General features: G+C 45.9%; 1 protein-coding gene across 7 annotated transcripts in view; it reads left to right on the forward strand.

The window, feature by feature from the left end:
- The window catches only part of ATXN7 (ataxin 7), a 143,252-nt gene that overhangs the window by 116,231 nt on the left and 11,242 nt on the right, over positions 1–15,779 (forward strand). For all 7 annotated transcript variants that reach the window (XM_041764447.1, XM_041764448.1, XM_041764443.1 and 4 more), the window contains 7 exons: positions 183–435; positions 2,501–2,760; positions 3,225–3,307; positions 7,900–8,165; positions 9,694–9,892; positions 10,254–10,375; positions 13,755–14,733. In XM_041764447.1, the coding sequence (XP_041620381.1) occupies positions 183–435; positions 2,501–2,760; positions 3,225–3,307; positions 7,900–8,165; positions 9,694–9,892; positions 10,254–10,375; positions 13,755–14,733 (2,162 nt within the window). The remainder of the gene's footprint in view (positions 1–182; positions 436–2,500; positions 2,761–3,224; positions 3,308–7,899; positions 8,166–9,693; positions 9,893–10,253; positions 10,376–13,754; positions 14,734–15,779) is intronic.

Here is a 15,779-nt window from a genome sequence, read left to right on the forward strand (position 1 = left end):
TCCTAAATAAGTCTGTGGGGCCTAGATAAGCCATTTCTGAAAGCTGCTGAGTTAAATATATTTTCACTTAGTGACGCATATTTGAACCTAAATGTGTTGATTTCAGGGGACTCTTCCAGGATTCCATTGGCGGTTTGCCTGAAACCATGTCCTTTTTTTTTCCCCCCCGTTTTCATTTTCAGAAAGAAGACATAGCTCATCCAGCAAGCCTTCTTTGGCCGTTCCTCCCACTTCAGTATTTTCCTTCTTCCCTTCTCTGTCCAAAAGCAAAGGAGGCAGCGGAAGTGGAAGCAGCCGTTCTTCCAGTGGAGGTGTTCTAAGCGCATCCTCATTAAGTTCCAAGTTGCTGAAATCACCCAAAGAGAAATTGCAGCTCAGGGGGAACAGCAGGCCAATGCATCCCATTCAGCAGAGTCGAGTCCCCCATGGTAGAATGTGAGTATGGCCCAGAGGTTCTGAGAGCTCTCCTGCCAGGCGTGGAACTGTGTGCTCCAGTGGCATCTGGGAGTACTGTGGATAGTGTCAAAGACAGGCTGCTGTGGGGGAAAATCAAATATATGTTGTTTCCTCCTTTTGTTCCCTATCCTATTTTGGGAGGCTTCACAGAATAGTAATAGGAATGTTAACAATACTTATTTATTGATTCTTTATTGTGTGTGTGCCAGCTAGGGAAACTTGGCTCTCTTGGTGTCCTGTCATTTAATGATCACAACACGCCTATGAAACAGGTCTTGTTGTTATCCCCATTCTGCAGATAAGGAGAAGGAAACATAATAAGGTCAAGGAGCTTTAGCTAAGGAGTGCTCCAGTCAGACAGGCCTGGCTTCACACACCCCTTCTATCACTTCCTAACTGCAGGGCTTTGAGTGAGGCACTGTTTCTCTCTCAGTCTGAGAATAAAAGCCACTGTGAAGAGTTACTGGGAGAAGTAGAATTAACATGGTAGCGTCAAGTACCTGGCATAGTGTTTGGCCCCCAGGAGACAATAAATGAATGGACATTGGTGCTTCTGCTGCTGCCATTGATAACAATAGGAATAAAAAGGTGAGGTGATTCCCAGATGCTGTTGTAGGATTTTCTGGAGCCCGCAGAGCAATAGGGAAACAATGCTTCCTTCCCCTGCAGTCTTGGGTTCACGTCACAGCAGTGACGGGGAAAGACTGGAAGAATGGAAGAAGTTCACACTGCCAGGCGAGGCTTTGGCACATTTTCATAGTGGATCTGTAGGCTGCCAGGCTCCTCGTGGTCACGTGAGGGAGCAGCCGTGCACTCCATAGAAACCTGTCTTGCCTCATAACGGCAGCCCTGGTGGTGGGTGGCTTTTTCTCTGGCTTGCCTCCCTTTTGGAGGGTATGCCACACATCTCAGTCCCAAGGTCTGATAACCTGGTTAATCTCTGGGTAGTGTCTAGCACCTGCTGCTGCTCAAGAACCTTGCCAGCTGGGAGAGGCCATGGCTTCTTGCAGTATCTCTGCTGCTGTCGGGCTGTCCCAGGTACAGCTGTTTGGTGCTGTTTGTCCTGGTTGCTAGGCCCCCAGCCTCTGCTCATCTGTCAGAAGTACAAGTACAGCAAGCTGGACTTTCGTTCTTGGACCTGTCTGAAAGCCAAAGAAAATGCCAGTGCTATGTGTAAGTCACTCGCCAGCTTAACAGCTGTTTGAGCACTGACTTCACTGAACAAAGTTTATAAAACCTCATCAGTCCAAATTTTCTTTATTTGGAGCTGGGCTTTAGAGGGGACCAGGCCAACTGTACTAACATTTGCCACCCAAATGATAGCGTCGGTAAGATCCCCTGAAAACTCAATTCTTTATTAGTGGCCTAAGTATTCACTGTTCACCAGCTGTGTGCCAGACACTTAAATTCTGAGCTCTTACTGTAGAAACTTTTTTTCAGAGACTGGAGAATTGTCACCTCAGTGACACATCACATAACTAATTAAACATTGTTCTCCTTCATTGACAGAGGCAGAGAGCCTCTTCTCGGAGATATGGTTGGGCTCATTTGAATTCTTGTATGTCCTTAGTGATGTTTCTTGGGCATATTCTCTAATTCCAGTTATTCTTTCCTCTGTTCACTCAGTTTACTTTGTTTTGATGAATCCTTTCTTAAACATGATAGTTCTCAAAAGAAATTCTCTAAAGGTTTTGCAGATAGTCTTTGGTCCCTTTAGGTGTTTTCATGTTCTGCTTCTTGCAGGCATTGAGTTGAGTAGCAGGTCTAGATCTCCCACAGGTTGTCCTGGATGATGAAAAGGCCAGGTAAATCTGATGGTCTTCTGGAGCTTTCTGTCTCACCAGGAGAGCTTATAGACTGAATAAATGTGAATCTTAACTGAGTTTTCTAGCTATTCCTAATGCATTTTTCCTAAGTTGCCTTTGAGAGCCTAGGTCTCTGCAGTGTGTAGGTAGATTCGGGTTCTGCCTTTTGCCCTCTAGCTCCCCATTTACCTGGGCTGCTGGGCCCTCGGGTGCTGATGTCCTGCTTCCCCCTCTGACAGCATGACGCCCTCTGTCAAAGTGGAAAAGATTCATCCGAAGATGGATGGCACACTACTGAAATCTGCGGTGGGGCCTACCTGTCCTGCTACTGTGAGTTCCTCAGTCAAGCCTGGCCTTAACTGCTCCTCAATACCAAAGCCAACCTTGCCTTCATCTGGACAGATTCTGAATGGCAAAGGGCTTCCTGCACCATCCACTCTGGAAAAGAAGTCTGAAGATAATTCCAACAACAGGAAATTTTTAAATAAGAGATTATCAGGTAACTTCACATTTTTTGTCTTAATGTTTCTCTGTATATGATTGGGCATTCATGAGCGAGCAAAGGGACTGCTGTTTCTAAGTCTTCTTTTTAGAACTGGTCAACTTCAGCTCTAGGAGGAAGTTCCTTAGGTAATATGCCTGACCTCTTCAGTCTTGCATTTAAAAGTACATGTGTCTGTAGGTAATGTAAAAATAGCATTCTAGTGCATCTTTCTGAGTGGAGTGGGGTAGTAGTGCTGCCTGGCACACTCTCTTGCCTGTCAGGTGTTGCCAGTGTCCCCCCATGCTATTCCTGAGGTCTGTTGCTGCTGCTCTGCAGTGCTCACATGTTGTAATTTTATGTTTATTGATGATGTGATGGACTTTATGCAAGTTACAACATGTCTTCAGAGATTGCTCCTATTGTTTTCAAAATAAGTAATGTTTGATGAGCCCATTGTAATGTCAGTGTGCTTTTGACAGAAAGAGAGTTTGATCCTGACATACACTGTGGGGTCATCGATCTCGACACCAAGAAGCCCTGCACCCGCTCTTTGACATGCAAGGTAGGTGGTCTCCTGCAGAACTGAATACTCCTGGTAAACTCAAGGAGATGGGATCTATGGCACGGCCCCCAGAGTCTCTTTAACCCAGAGGGGAGCTGTTCTGAATTTCATCAATGAGGGAGTAACAGGATTTTGATGAAGAATGCCTCCGGTTCAGAAAATGTGAAATCTTGTTATAAATTGCAATCTTGAGATGTTTTGCTACCAGCTTCCAGTGTCATCCAGTGCAATAGCATTCTTTCCTCATCAGTCTGTTATTTTCAAAGACTGTTAATGTTTCTGTAGGGAAATTTAATATAAGCAGTTACTCTTTACTGTGGACTTGAAACAGGTCTAGAAACTTCCTTTGCATATGTGTGAATATTCTTAAAATGCTTGTAATCTGTGGTTCTTCAGTTTTAAAGAGCCACTTGAAGATGATCTGATTTTGAGATAGACTTATTTTTCCAGTACTAAGAAAAGTACTAGATAATATACAATCTCACTAAGCTAAGAAAATATTCTGACCCTCTTTTCTGTTCTCGATTTTCCTTTAAAATTGCGGTATGTAAATAAGAAGGTGGTCTATTTGCTGTAAAATAAGAGTTGATGTGGAGTGGCTTCAGTGGACTTGCTACATAAATAAGCCTGTATGCTCAAGTGCATTTCCCTGGAGAATGTCCCCAGCTAGCCTTCAGAGAAGGGTTTGAAAACTATTGAGAATCATTGCTTTAAAGTAATTTAAAAATGCTTGTTTGGATTAGGGGGTAAGAATTATAAAAATCAGTGTTGTCTTCTAAAAATAAAATTTTTGGCATATTATTTTAAATGTTACCAAAGATTAGGTTTGAGTAAAGGACTTCAGGGCCTACTCCAGCCCCTAACAGTGGAAGAATGTTAAAATCTTTAGAATGTGGAAATGTTGTTTCTAAGTGATTCTTATTTTAGTTTAAATTTCTAATTCAATTTTAGCATGTAGATTTTATCTTACAACAGTGGTTCTGAATCTTTTAAGGAAAGGTGTTGGCCAAGAGCTCCTTTAACTATCTAACTTAAGAAAAAAAAAATCACATCGTTTGCCCCTTAGGAAAAATATCTACATACTTATATATATTCTGAATTTTGCATTTTGTCTCAAGGGTTCATAGACATTTTCACCCTAAGCCCCACCATTGAATCTTCGGCTTAAAGACTCCTTTCTCAGGACAAATTGCTTTTATTTTATGTACCATTAGTTGTACACATATAGTGGTGTGTTGTTGGAAGGTAGCCATTTGAGCTCTGTAGACCTGGGGCCCGCTGCAGCCACCCCTGAGGGACTTTGCAAGAGTAGGCCTTGGTCCGGTACCACAGTGTGGCCATAGCTTACCGACTGCTCCCTTGCTCCCTCCCTGGCTCTCAGGACCCTAGATCTCTCAGTATTAGGGTATCTGTGGTCAACAAAGGGTGCTTGCTTTATCCAAGATCCTCACCTTGAATCATCTCCAGGACATGCTGGTGAACCAAAAGCTTTTATCAATTCCTGATGTGCCAGATTGACCAGCCTTCTTCCTGAACCGGTATTGATGGGTGAACAGACTTCGTATGGATCCTGAATTGTTGTCCTGTCTTCCTTTTTAAGTCACATGTGTTCCTCGTGTGTTCTGTGAGGGGTTTCATCAGCATAGCATGGTGCCAGGCCTGTCTTCACATTAGTACACATCTATAGCCCTGGTGTGTCACAGAGTTCATCATAGAATTGGCAGGCCTGCCCTTTCACACATTGTCCTTCCTCTCCTTCTGTGGTTTGTTTGCCACTGCCTCCCCCTCTCTTTGCCTCCATTTTGGCCTGAATCTGTTACATTATTGGGGCTGCCCATGCTTGAGTACCTCTCCACTGAATGTCTCCCCTGTTGCCGCCCAGGTCTATCCTGCCTCAGACTGAGAATGTAGTCTTTCCTCTTCAGTGTCAGGGGACCTGCTGCTGCCCACTCCTGTCACTCATCCCTTTTGTCTGCCTGCCACCTGCATGGCCCCCTCCTGACTTCTTGTCTGTCTGATGTCCTGTTTCATGTCCCCTCTGTCTTCCATGCAAATAGATTTTGGCTCTAGTATCCTTGCCTGCCAGTCATTGTGGAAGGTTTATTGCATACATCTGAACCCGGGCCTCATTTTGGGTCTCAGTGGATAGAGGCTTAACAGAACAAGGCACAGTGCCCTAGCCTTGAGAGGCTTACCATCGAGTGAACCAGGTGGGGGTTAACTTCATAATCACTCGTATATGTGTCAAGTTACCACTGATGAGTAATAAAAAGGAAGGAAGCCTATGTTATGACAGCCTTCAGTAGGGGATTAAGCCAGGGAAGTCTCCTCTGCCACAGGAATACTGGGCTGAAATACACATGACTTATCTGGGCAAAGAAGGTTGGGGGAAGCCAAGGAAGCAGCATGTGTAAATATCCTGTGATGGGGCAGAGTAGACATGTTAGGGTTTGAAAGGCCAGCCAGAAGGCCAAGGAGTAGGAGGAGAAGGAGGCACTTGGGGGGCTAAGGAGTGGGGGTGGGGAGCCATTACTATTAGAGAGGGCAGGGCCTCAGGAGCTTAGTTACATACCCAGCCTTTGTCCTGTGATACTTGGGCAGCCCTGAGGAGTTCTAATGGGGGAGGGAGCTCTGGAAATTTTGTTTGTTCTTCAAGCTGGGGAACTATTGGTCATCTCTGCCTCCATTCTTGACTTTAGTCTTTCTGTCCTAAGCACAAGGGGACATTCAAAGGTGAGGAACAGCTTTTACATCTGTCTAGAGAGACAGGTGGACCGGTGATGTTATATATTCTTTCATTTGTTTAACACATAATAGAGGGTCATTATTTTAATATACTTTTTGTTTGAAACATTTATTGAGGGATCCCTGGGTGGCACAGCGGTTTGGCGCCTGCCTTTGGCCCAGGGTGCGATCCTGGAGACCCGGGATCGAATCCCACGTCGGGCTCCCGGTGCATGGAGCCTGCTTCTCCCTCTGCCTGTGTCTCTGCCTCTCTCTTTCTCTCTGTGTGACTATCATAAATAAATAAATAAATAAATATAAATAAATGAATGAATGAATGAATAAATAAATAAATAAAAGAAACAAACATTTATTGAGTACCAAGTATAGAACTAGGTAGCTAATACAGCACTAAACAAAGTTCCTTATCTTCATTTGGGTTACTTTACTGTGGATATATTACATGTTAAAGGAAATAAAGTAAAAATTGAAAAAGAAACTAAACTCACTGGTATAACTATCTATGCCAGCCTAAATTTGGGGCAGGCATAATTTGTGATATGTTAACTGAATTTCAGAAGGACATTAAAAGCCTAATTCCCCTCTGGCCCCTTAAACTACATCATACCTCTAAACATCTAGAGCAGTAATACATTTGTATAATGCCTAAGGTCATAAACACAAGGTACCCCTTTTGTTACTTTTGTAACATAAAAGAGTGGAGGGCATCTGTAGATAAATTGACTTGTATTTGCTATGTGTGATTTGTGGCACTGTCTTCTTACATTTTTTGCAGACTAAGACCCCAGCAATAGGAAATGGTCAGGTTAACTTAACTTTATCTTCTTCTTGGAATAGTATTGGCTCCAAGTGAGCCTTAACAAACAAAAACAGAAATTATCAAGTGCATTTGGAGAACAGACATTTTTATAAGACATGCCTCAAGCACTGGTGATGTTAGTTACCCTGCCAGCATTGACCGTTTTTTCTCACTGTATCCATTTCCTAATTCTGAAGTTAAATGGTGTCTTAAGATCCAGAAATGCTGCCTGTCTCATTTTCTTTGCATAGTGAGTATCTGGCTATAGGGATTGACTCTGCTTCATCTTTCTTCCTGTTCATACCTGTCTCCTCTTGGTCTCGTAGTCTGCTTCTTTCCAGGCTTCCTCAGCTGAAGAAGTCCCATCTCCAGGGTGCTTTGAGCCACTTTCTCTCTCGACATGGCATTTTCACTGGAACATAGAGAAACTTTTGTCTAATTTTTACTCTCTGGCTGTTAATGAAATAGGAGTCTCTGATACATTGTTTTTTTAAATTAAGCTCTATGCCCAATGTGGGGCTTGAACTCATGACCCCAAGATCCAGTTGCATGCTCTTTTGACTGAGCCAGCCAGGCACTCCTCTCGTACATTTTTATGGCATAAGTGTTTCTTCCCTTTTAGTATTTAAAATCTAAGTGGCCCAAAGAGGGATTTTTCTATTCGAGTTGTTAAGAGACCTAGTAAATAAGCTGTTATAATGGCATGAAACATGACTACCTAACACCTGTTTGTTTCTACTGTTTGCCGTTCACTTACATACCAGGTGGCACAGCTAACACTCCTCCTTTCTTCTGGTGGAAGTAACATCACCAAATTCTCATATATTTGGAGCCTGGAATATGTGCTTCTATTCTAGCAAAAGAAAGAAGGTCACACTCCTATGATTTATAGCTCATCAAGTGGTGAGCAGCCTTCAACTATGCTAGTGGTCCAGATTGTTTTTTTGTATTTTTGTTGTTTCTTAATGGGGAATGGTGTTTTTGGATATATTACAAAGAAACAGTTATTTCTGAGATTCCTCAGTTTTTGTATTTTTTTGGTCTTTAGACACATTCCTTAACTCAGCGGAGGGCTGTCCAGGGTAGAAGAAAACGATTTGATGTGTTATTAGCCGAGCACAAAAACAAAACCAGGGAAAAGGAATCGATTCGCCATCCGGACTCTCAGCAACCAACGCAGCCTCTCAGGGACCCGCAGCCCGCCCCTCCTAGACCTTCACAGGAGCCACACCAAAACTCTCATGGAGTGATTCCTTCTGAATCAAAGCCTTTCGTAGCTAGTAAACCTAAACCTCACACCCCCAGTCTTCCAAGGTAAGACAAATCCTCCAACTCTCTCCCCCTTCTGAGAACAGACTTGCAGACGCTGTAAAACCCCAGTGTAGTCATGATGTCAAGGAATGTACATCAGGCTCACTCTAAGAAGATTGGGAGACTTTTCTAATTGGGTTTTAATTTAAAGAAAAAAAAATTGCTGAGTTTATCAGTAAGTTTCAAACAGGGCTCTTGGCCAAATGCCAGCAGCAGAATGAAGCAAGAATGATCTGCTCCACCCCTGCTCAGCATTAAGGGTCTCTTAACCCCATTGAGCAGGGCTGAGACTCGTGTCCTGACTGCAGGTTAGTGACTGGAACATCTCACACAGCTTTGGCAGCAGTTTCCCATTCACTTGTCTCACTTCTTGCAAAACACAGCAGTGGGAGTCCTTGCTGGGAATAGGCATTCAGCCTGAATTTTTACAGCATCCATTTATCAACCTTTTTTTTTTCATTCATTCATTTGAGACCTGAGCCTAAGCATGTATTAGGCATTTTAGCTCTTTAGTGAGTGATGGATATCAGGGTGTTTTATGAGAATTTACATTCCTCGGAGACCGTGAAGGTGGACTTGAAAATGTGTGTGTTTGTGCTTGTATATTTAACCAAGTTGAAGTAAAGGACTTTGTCCCCAATTTCTAGAGAGAAGGGAAAGAGAAAGCTATAGAGAATGAAGGCCTTCCCTGTTGGCCACTGGCAGCGAGGGCTTCTGCTTAGGAACGTGCCAACGCTTGGTTGCCATGCCTCACCTTTCCTCTCACGTGCCTGCTCCTTGCCATGGCTGCCTGGGGGGTAGAAGTGGCTGCTCATGGAACTCCAATTGTGTGTGGTAGAGCCCATCCCGACAAGAGCTCTCTGGTTTGTGAGGAGCACAGTGGAGGAGCAATTGGAGGCAGCTCCTGAGAATGGCCAAGCCCAGGCTGTCAGTTTCTTGGCAAGTCCTTTCTTCAGCCATCTTCTCATTGAAATTTTTCCATCTGTAAAAAAGTAAGCTTAATTGTAGAATCAACAGGCATTTTTATATGTGGGAAACATACAGTACTGCCCCTGACTAGTAGGCTGTAGATAAGCCACCTGCAGTGGCCATGCTGCCTCCTCCTTTTATCACCTTCTGTCCCTTTCAGGTTTAGAGCACATTGCCAGTTGTCTCATTTATTGCCTTAGTAACCCAAGTCCAGGTAGAATTTGAAGAGGAGTCAAAGAAAGAACGGTCTTAAGTTCCACTTCTATTTCCTCTTCTTCGGGGAGAATAGGAAGAGGCCCCAAGCCACTCAATTGTCTCTAGAAAGGAGAACCATTTACAAGTTACTTTTGGATAAATCTGGCAGACGGCTTCATGTGACATCGTGCGGTTCAGGAGAGTGGATTCTTCACTCCCAGGCCACCTGATCAGCATCTGTTGAGCCAGTGCTAGTGGGGGACCCCAGACCTCCCTAGGTGGTCTCGGACACGTTGTTGTATCTGGGTTAAGGCGGCTGATTCCCAGATGTGTGATCTGATCGGTGCTGCACTTTCTACTCACCAAGGCCTCCAGGCTGCCCTGCTCAGCAAGGTGGGAGTGCCCCCATTGACCCTCCTCCAGTCCATGAATCTCCACACCCTCCCCTGCCTGCCACTGAGCCAGCTTCTCGGTTATCCAGTGAGGAGGGAGAAGGCGATGACAAAGAAGAGTCTGTTGAAAAACTGGACTGTCATTATTCAGGTCATCATCCTCAGCCAGCATCTGTAAGTTCCACATGCACCCCCGTATTGACCCTCCCCACGCAGCAGGGACAGGGCACTGCAGGGGGGCGTGCCAGGGACCTTGGCATGCCCGCACGTGTGGGAGACGCGGTCAAGGTGTGAGAGCAGCTCAGAACAGGGTGCCCCGGAGGCGGCATGCCCTCTCTCCTGGGACACCTCGTGCTTTTCCCTTTCTCTTCCATGAAACTCAGGGCCAGGCATCTTCACTCTCATGCTTCACAGCCTGCGATAACTCAGAGTCAGCTCTTTCATGGTTAGCTCCTTTCCTAAAGGAGAGAGAACCCTCATCGCTTGTGCCACAGTCAGAGTTAGCAAGCTTGTGCAATTGTGCTCTCTCTTGCAGTTTTGCACATTCGGGAGCCGGCAGATTGGAAGAGGCTATTACGTGTTTGACTCCAGGTGGAACCGGCTTCGCTGCGCCCTCAACCTCATGGTGGAGAAGCATCTGAACGCGCAGCTGTGGAAGTGAGTGCCTGTCACACCACCTCTGGGGTAGGGAGAGGAGACTGACTTTACCTGGTGCTGCATCCTCTGTTTCTAGGGGACTGGTTTAATGAAGATAAGCTTATCTAAAGATTTATATTTTTGTTTGTTTATTTTAGAGACAGCAAGTGGGCCATGGGAAGGGCAGAGGTAGAGAGAGAGAGAGAGAGAGAGAGAGAGAGAAGCTTAAGCTGGCACTCTGAGGAGTGTAGAGCCAGACTCTGGGCTCAATCCCACAACCCTGAGATCTTCTCAGAGCCTTTAAGGGGGCATACTGTCCACTGTAACTCTCAAAGCAGGGGCTATCATATATAATGTGGAACATCTCCCAGGTTCCTTTGACCCAGGAACCTCTTTCAGGGGAGCATCGTGGGGAACTAATGTTTGGTGGAACCTACTTTGGGAAACCTTGAGTTTTACTAATGGAAGGCGGGGGGCTATCCAGTCATCCATATGTCACTCCATAGTCTCGATTTGGGCATCATTTACTAGTGACTTCCTGAGTGGACTCTGCCAGTATATCCATTTGCCTTGCTGCCTTGGTTTCCTCATAAAAGTCAGGAAGCTGGTCAGGGGCCTCAGATAGTCCACAGTCTGAACCAGCTTCATGATCATCAATAGGACTTGCATTTGTTCTCTTAGAAAACTCAAACCCAGAGCAATGCTGCTCTGCTTTTCTGTTTCACATTTCTTCCTGGTTTTTACTAGATAAGAGACTCCTCTTCCCTCTTTATGAAGACACATTGTCTTTGCTCAGAAAAATGAGTCTAGGCACTGGTTTGTTGGGATTCTAGGGAGTCCCTCCACATCAGAACCCTCCCAAATAGTTGAAATCTCAGCTTCTTTAGACTACCTGTTAGGACTTGAAGAGTTCATTGAGCTCCCTGAGCTGTGCGTTTAGTGTACTCCTAAGAGTTTAGAAGGAGGAAATCATGCCTTTGTGTTAACTTGAACTTTGGTTTTAAAAAAAGCCACTACAGTGGAGACAGACATTTTGCTCAGTGATGAGCTGGCACACAGGCCTGGGGCAGACAGGAGCTTGGAGAAGGGTGCTGGGAGTCAGACTGACCAACAGAGGCCAGCTTCTCATGTAGCCCCTGAGATTTTCTGGAAGGAGCTCAGCACTTCTCAGCTCAAGAATGGTCGTCAGGTGGCATCTTTGATGTACTCAGGGAAATTCCCACCATGGTCCAGGTCCCATCCTACTGGCTCAGCCAAAAGTCTTCCCTTCCAGGAGGTCCCCCAGAAATAAGTCATCTTCAGTGTATGGAGTCTGAACAGTGGTGAAATTAAACCAGCACTTGGTCCGGAGTATGGCCATGACCCAAGAGGCCAGATCTGAGCTCCTGTGGTTTCTGTCAACTGCTAGTCCGCTATTGATTGGGGACTGCTATTCCACATCCCCTAAGGAAGGGATGGGATCCTTAGCAAAGGGTTTTTCTTTGGTGGGGGTGAGGGATGGGATGGAGGGCATTGATACATAATTTTTTAGATCGGTAATAAATTCACTTGGGTAAAAAAAAGAAAACTGAATGTAATTACTTTACATTCATAAAGTATACAGTCCAAAGTTGTAGTCCCCCTGGTCCCCACATTCCTGTTTCCCTTCCCACCCTCACAGACAAGCATTTTTGTGAATTGTGTGTATATCTTTGCAGAGTTCATTTATACAGACATAGGTCAGTATGCTACATTTTCTTTGTCTTGTTTTTATATGAAAGGTAATGAGTGAATTAAAAGACTTTTTTTTTTTTTTTTTTTTTAAATACCAAGAAGCAATATATTGTGCAGATAGATCTGCATCTCTCCCTCTATGGAAGCTTTTCATTTTCCTGTGATTTAGTTCAGCACCTTTAGGTTTCGCCTCCCTGAGCCACCTGGTGGCCGCAAGCAGCCACTGCACCCAGTGAGCAGGAGTGGTACTAACACCCCTGCATGCACCTTGTCAGAGGGCCAGTGCCCACGAGAGCATGGGGATCTTGTTGAGATAGAGATTCTGATGAAGTAGGTCTGGGTGGGGTGCAGGAACTCCTCATTTCTCATGAGCCTTTCTGATAACTTCCATGTTTGTCCTCTGTGATAGGTATGGAATAGAGCCCAACTTCTCAGTTTTTGCTTCATGTTGGAATCTCCTGGAGAGATTGAGAAACTTCTCATGTCTGGACCCTGCCCCACAGGGATTTGGGTGTGGTCAGTGTGGATGTATTGGTCTCTAGGGCCAGGACTCCACTCGTGAATGGGGCGGTTACAGCTGGTACAAATGCAGTAAATAGTTCCTTTTTATTAATAGCTGTAGACCTTACAGAGCATTTGGAAGGCCCTTCGGCAGCAGCTTAGGACACCTCTCACTTGGAGGATGAGGAGCTGGAGCTCCGGCTAGTGCAGTGCCTGGACCTGCCAGAGCTGCCCCATAAAGTCAGGAGCAGGCTGGTATCCACACTTGCCTTCCATTCGGGCCATTTTCTGTGTTGTTACCTTGGTGTTAATTCTGCCATAGTGGTTTTTGAAATTGTGGTTTGTCCTATTTTAAAATCAGAGCAAAAATAAAAGGGGACCTCCCTGATTTGCCATTTGAATAACCCTCTTATCCTCAGATGGGTACTTAGCCCAGACTTTATTTAACCAAATACATTGTTCCAACACTGTGACTGGAAGCCCCCTGAGATGTCATTCAAGCCCATCGGTAGGACCTAGCAGTTGCTATTAAATTGCTATGCCCTTCCTTTCTCCTCACTTATTCATGAATTCTTTCAACATCTGTGTGCCTTCTGAACTCCTGACACTGTGCTGGGCACTGGGGCTACAGTTATAAATACGCTGTGGACCGCTCTGTGGAGAAGTTAGGGATCTGCAGTCACACATGGAAACTGCCTTGAGTGCCCCCAAGTCTGGGAACAGGCAGTGTGCGTCTGTAGAAAACTGAGCAAGTCAGGATGGTCAGGACAGATTTTCTAAGGAAGTGGTGATGGGCTGAAACTGAAGGGTGAGCAGAATTTGGAGGCAGAGTGCTGTAGGCAGAAAATGGACAGTGCCTCACATCCAGGCCTGTTTTGCAACGGAAGAAAGGTCAGTGGGTAGAATCAGGGATCTGGGGTGGGGGTGGGGGTGGATGGGAAGAGACAGCGTGAGGTTGGGCACCAGAAGTGAGTGAGGTGCACAGTGCTTTACAGACCATTATTCTGAGAGCCCCCAGCAGGCAGTAAGGAATTTGAAGGAGAGAAATGGCAGGATTGGCTGTACATTTCAGATTGATCTTTCTGACAGGGGTGTGCTACTCTGTGCCAAAAGGGAAGGGCACGTCCAGCTGAAGGTTTCTGTGAGTGGCTGTGGTGATTATTACTCACTGCCCTCTCATTTGTAGGAAAATCCCACCCGTGCCCAGCACCACCCCACCCGTCTCCACACGTGTTCCTCACCGGACAAACTCTGTGCCGACATCACAATGTGGGGTCAGCTATCTGGCAGCAGCCACTGTGTCTACATCCCCAGTCCTGCTCTCGTCCACCTGCATCTCCCCAAATAGCAAATCGGTACCAGCTCATGGAACCACACTAAATGCACAGCCCGCCACCTCTGGGGCAATGGATCCTGTGTGCAGTATGCAATCCAGACAAGTGTCCTCTTCATCCTCATCTCCCTCCACACCCTCTGGCCTTTCCTCAGTGCCCTCCTCCCCTATGTCCAGGAAACCTCAGAAGTTGAAATCCAGCAAGTCTTTAAGGCCCAAGGAGTCTTCTGGTAACAGCACTAACTGTCACAACGCCAGTAGCAGTACCAGCGGCGGCTCAGGAAAGAAACGCAAAAACAGCTCCCCATTGTTAGTTCACTCTTCCTCCTCCTCCTCCTCCTCCTCGTCTTCTTCTCATTCCATGGAGTCTTTTAGGAAAAACTGTATGGCACACTCTGTGCCTCCCTACCCCTCAACGGTAACATCTTCCCATGGCATGGGCCTCAACTGTGTGGTAAATAAGGCGAACTCTGTGAGCGTCCGGCACGACCAGTCAGGGAGGGGGCCCCCAGGTGGGAGCCCCGCTGAGTCCATCAAGAGGATGAGTGTGATGGTGAACAGTGGCGACTCCACGCTCTCCCTCGGCCCATTCATCCACCAGTCCAGTGAGCTGTCCGTCAACTCCCACACCAATTACTCACACTCTCACACTCCTCTAGACAGACTCATAGGAAAGAAAAGGAAGTGCTCGCCTGGCTCAAGCAGCATCAACAACAGCAGCAACAAACCCACAAAGGTTGCCAAATTGCCAGCCATGAACAACGTGCACATGAAACACACAGGCGCCAGCCCAGGGGCACAGGGACTGACGCACAGTCCCCTTCTCCATCAGGTAGGAAATGGACTGTGAGCCCTGTGGGTGTGCCTGTCTCCTCTCCCACAAGCTCTTCCACCAACTCAGAGATCAGTGTGGTGTGGTTGGTCTGTTTGCTGTAAGCACATGTCCAGTTTCACAGTCTCTTTTCACAAAGGAAGGGTTCATGGCCATATGAAGGTGAAACAGTGTGTCTCTGCCAGAATTTCTTATGACCTGGGAGGTGCTCCTGGGTTAGGAAATCACGATGTACATTTCAGTAGCCAAAGCTGCTGAAGCCATCCTACGTGATGGCGGGGTCCCCTGCATAGCCACTGAGTGCAGTCCCAGGGAAGCACGTGTGTCCCATGACACCATTTGGGGAGGATGCAGGCTGTGTGTTCCTAGAGAGTGGTTCTCTCATTTGTTCCTCTGAAGAACGCTGGCCTGCAAGCACACTGATCTAGAAAGGGATGCTTTAAATTTTAAGAAAGACTTTTTAATAATTTTCCCATCAGAGGATTTCAGATTTTCTGGTTAACTTTCTCCTTATGTTTTCTCCCAGTTTTCTGAGGAGGCAGGGGAGCAGCAGTGAGTGGGCAGAGACGAAGACTAAAACCTCCTTGAAGTTAGGAGAGTAGAAATGTGGATGCAGGCCCATTTATAGAGCCGTGGCTAACTGGGTGTCAGGTTCCTAATGATCCGTGTCTTTGTGTCTTGCCTTCTGTGTTCGCCCCCTCTTCCACCTGTTACATTGTCCCTGACCCCTCTTCTGAAGCAGCTTCCTCCATTCTGAGTCCCAGTTCATCTCTCATCTTGTCCCTTCACTCATCAGCGTATCTCCTGTGCTTGCTTGTGTGCCGGGATTTCAGCAGCACCCTCCAGAGCCCTGATTTACAGGGTGAGGCTGTTCTGTCCTATTTTATTCCTTACCTCCAGAACTTAACTCAATTGGCAGGTTGGGACTTTGTCAGAAAATACCAGGATAGAGTTCCCTCCACTATCTGTGTGAACTAATTTTTTTTTTTTAAGATTTTATTTATTTATGATAGACATAGAGAGAGAGAGGCAGAGACACAGGCAGA

The sequence above is a fragment of the Vulpes lagopus genome, chromosome 7 (genome assembly GCF_018345385.1).
Source record: "Vulpes lagopus strain Blue_001 chromosome 7, ASM1834538v1, whole genome shotgun sequence".
Classification (NCBI taxonomy): Eukaryota; Metazoa; Chordata; class Mammalia; order Carnivora; family Canidae; genus Vulpes; species Vulpes lagopus.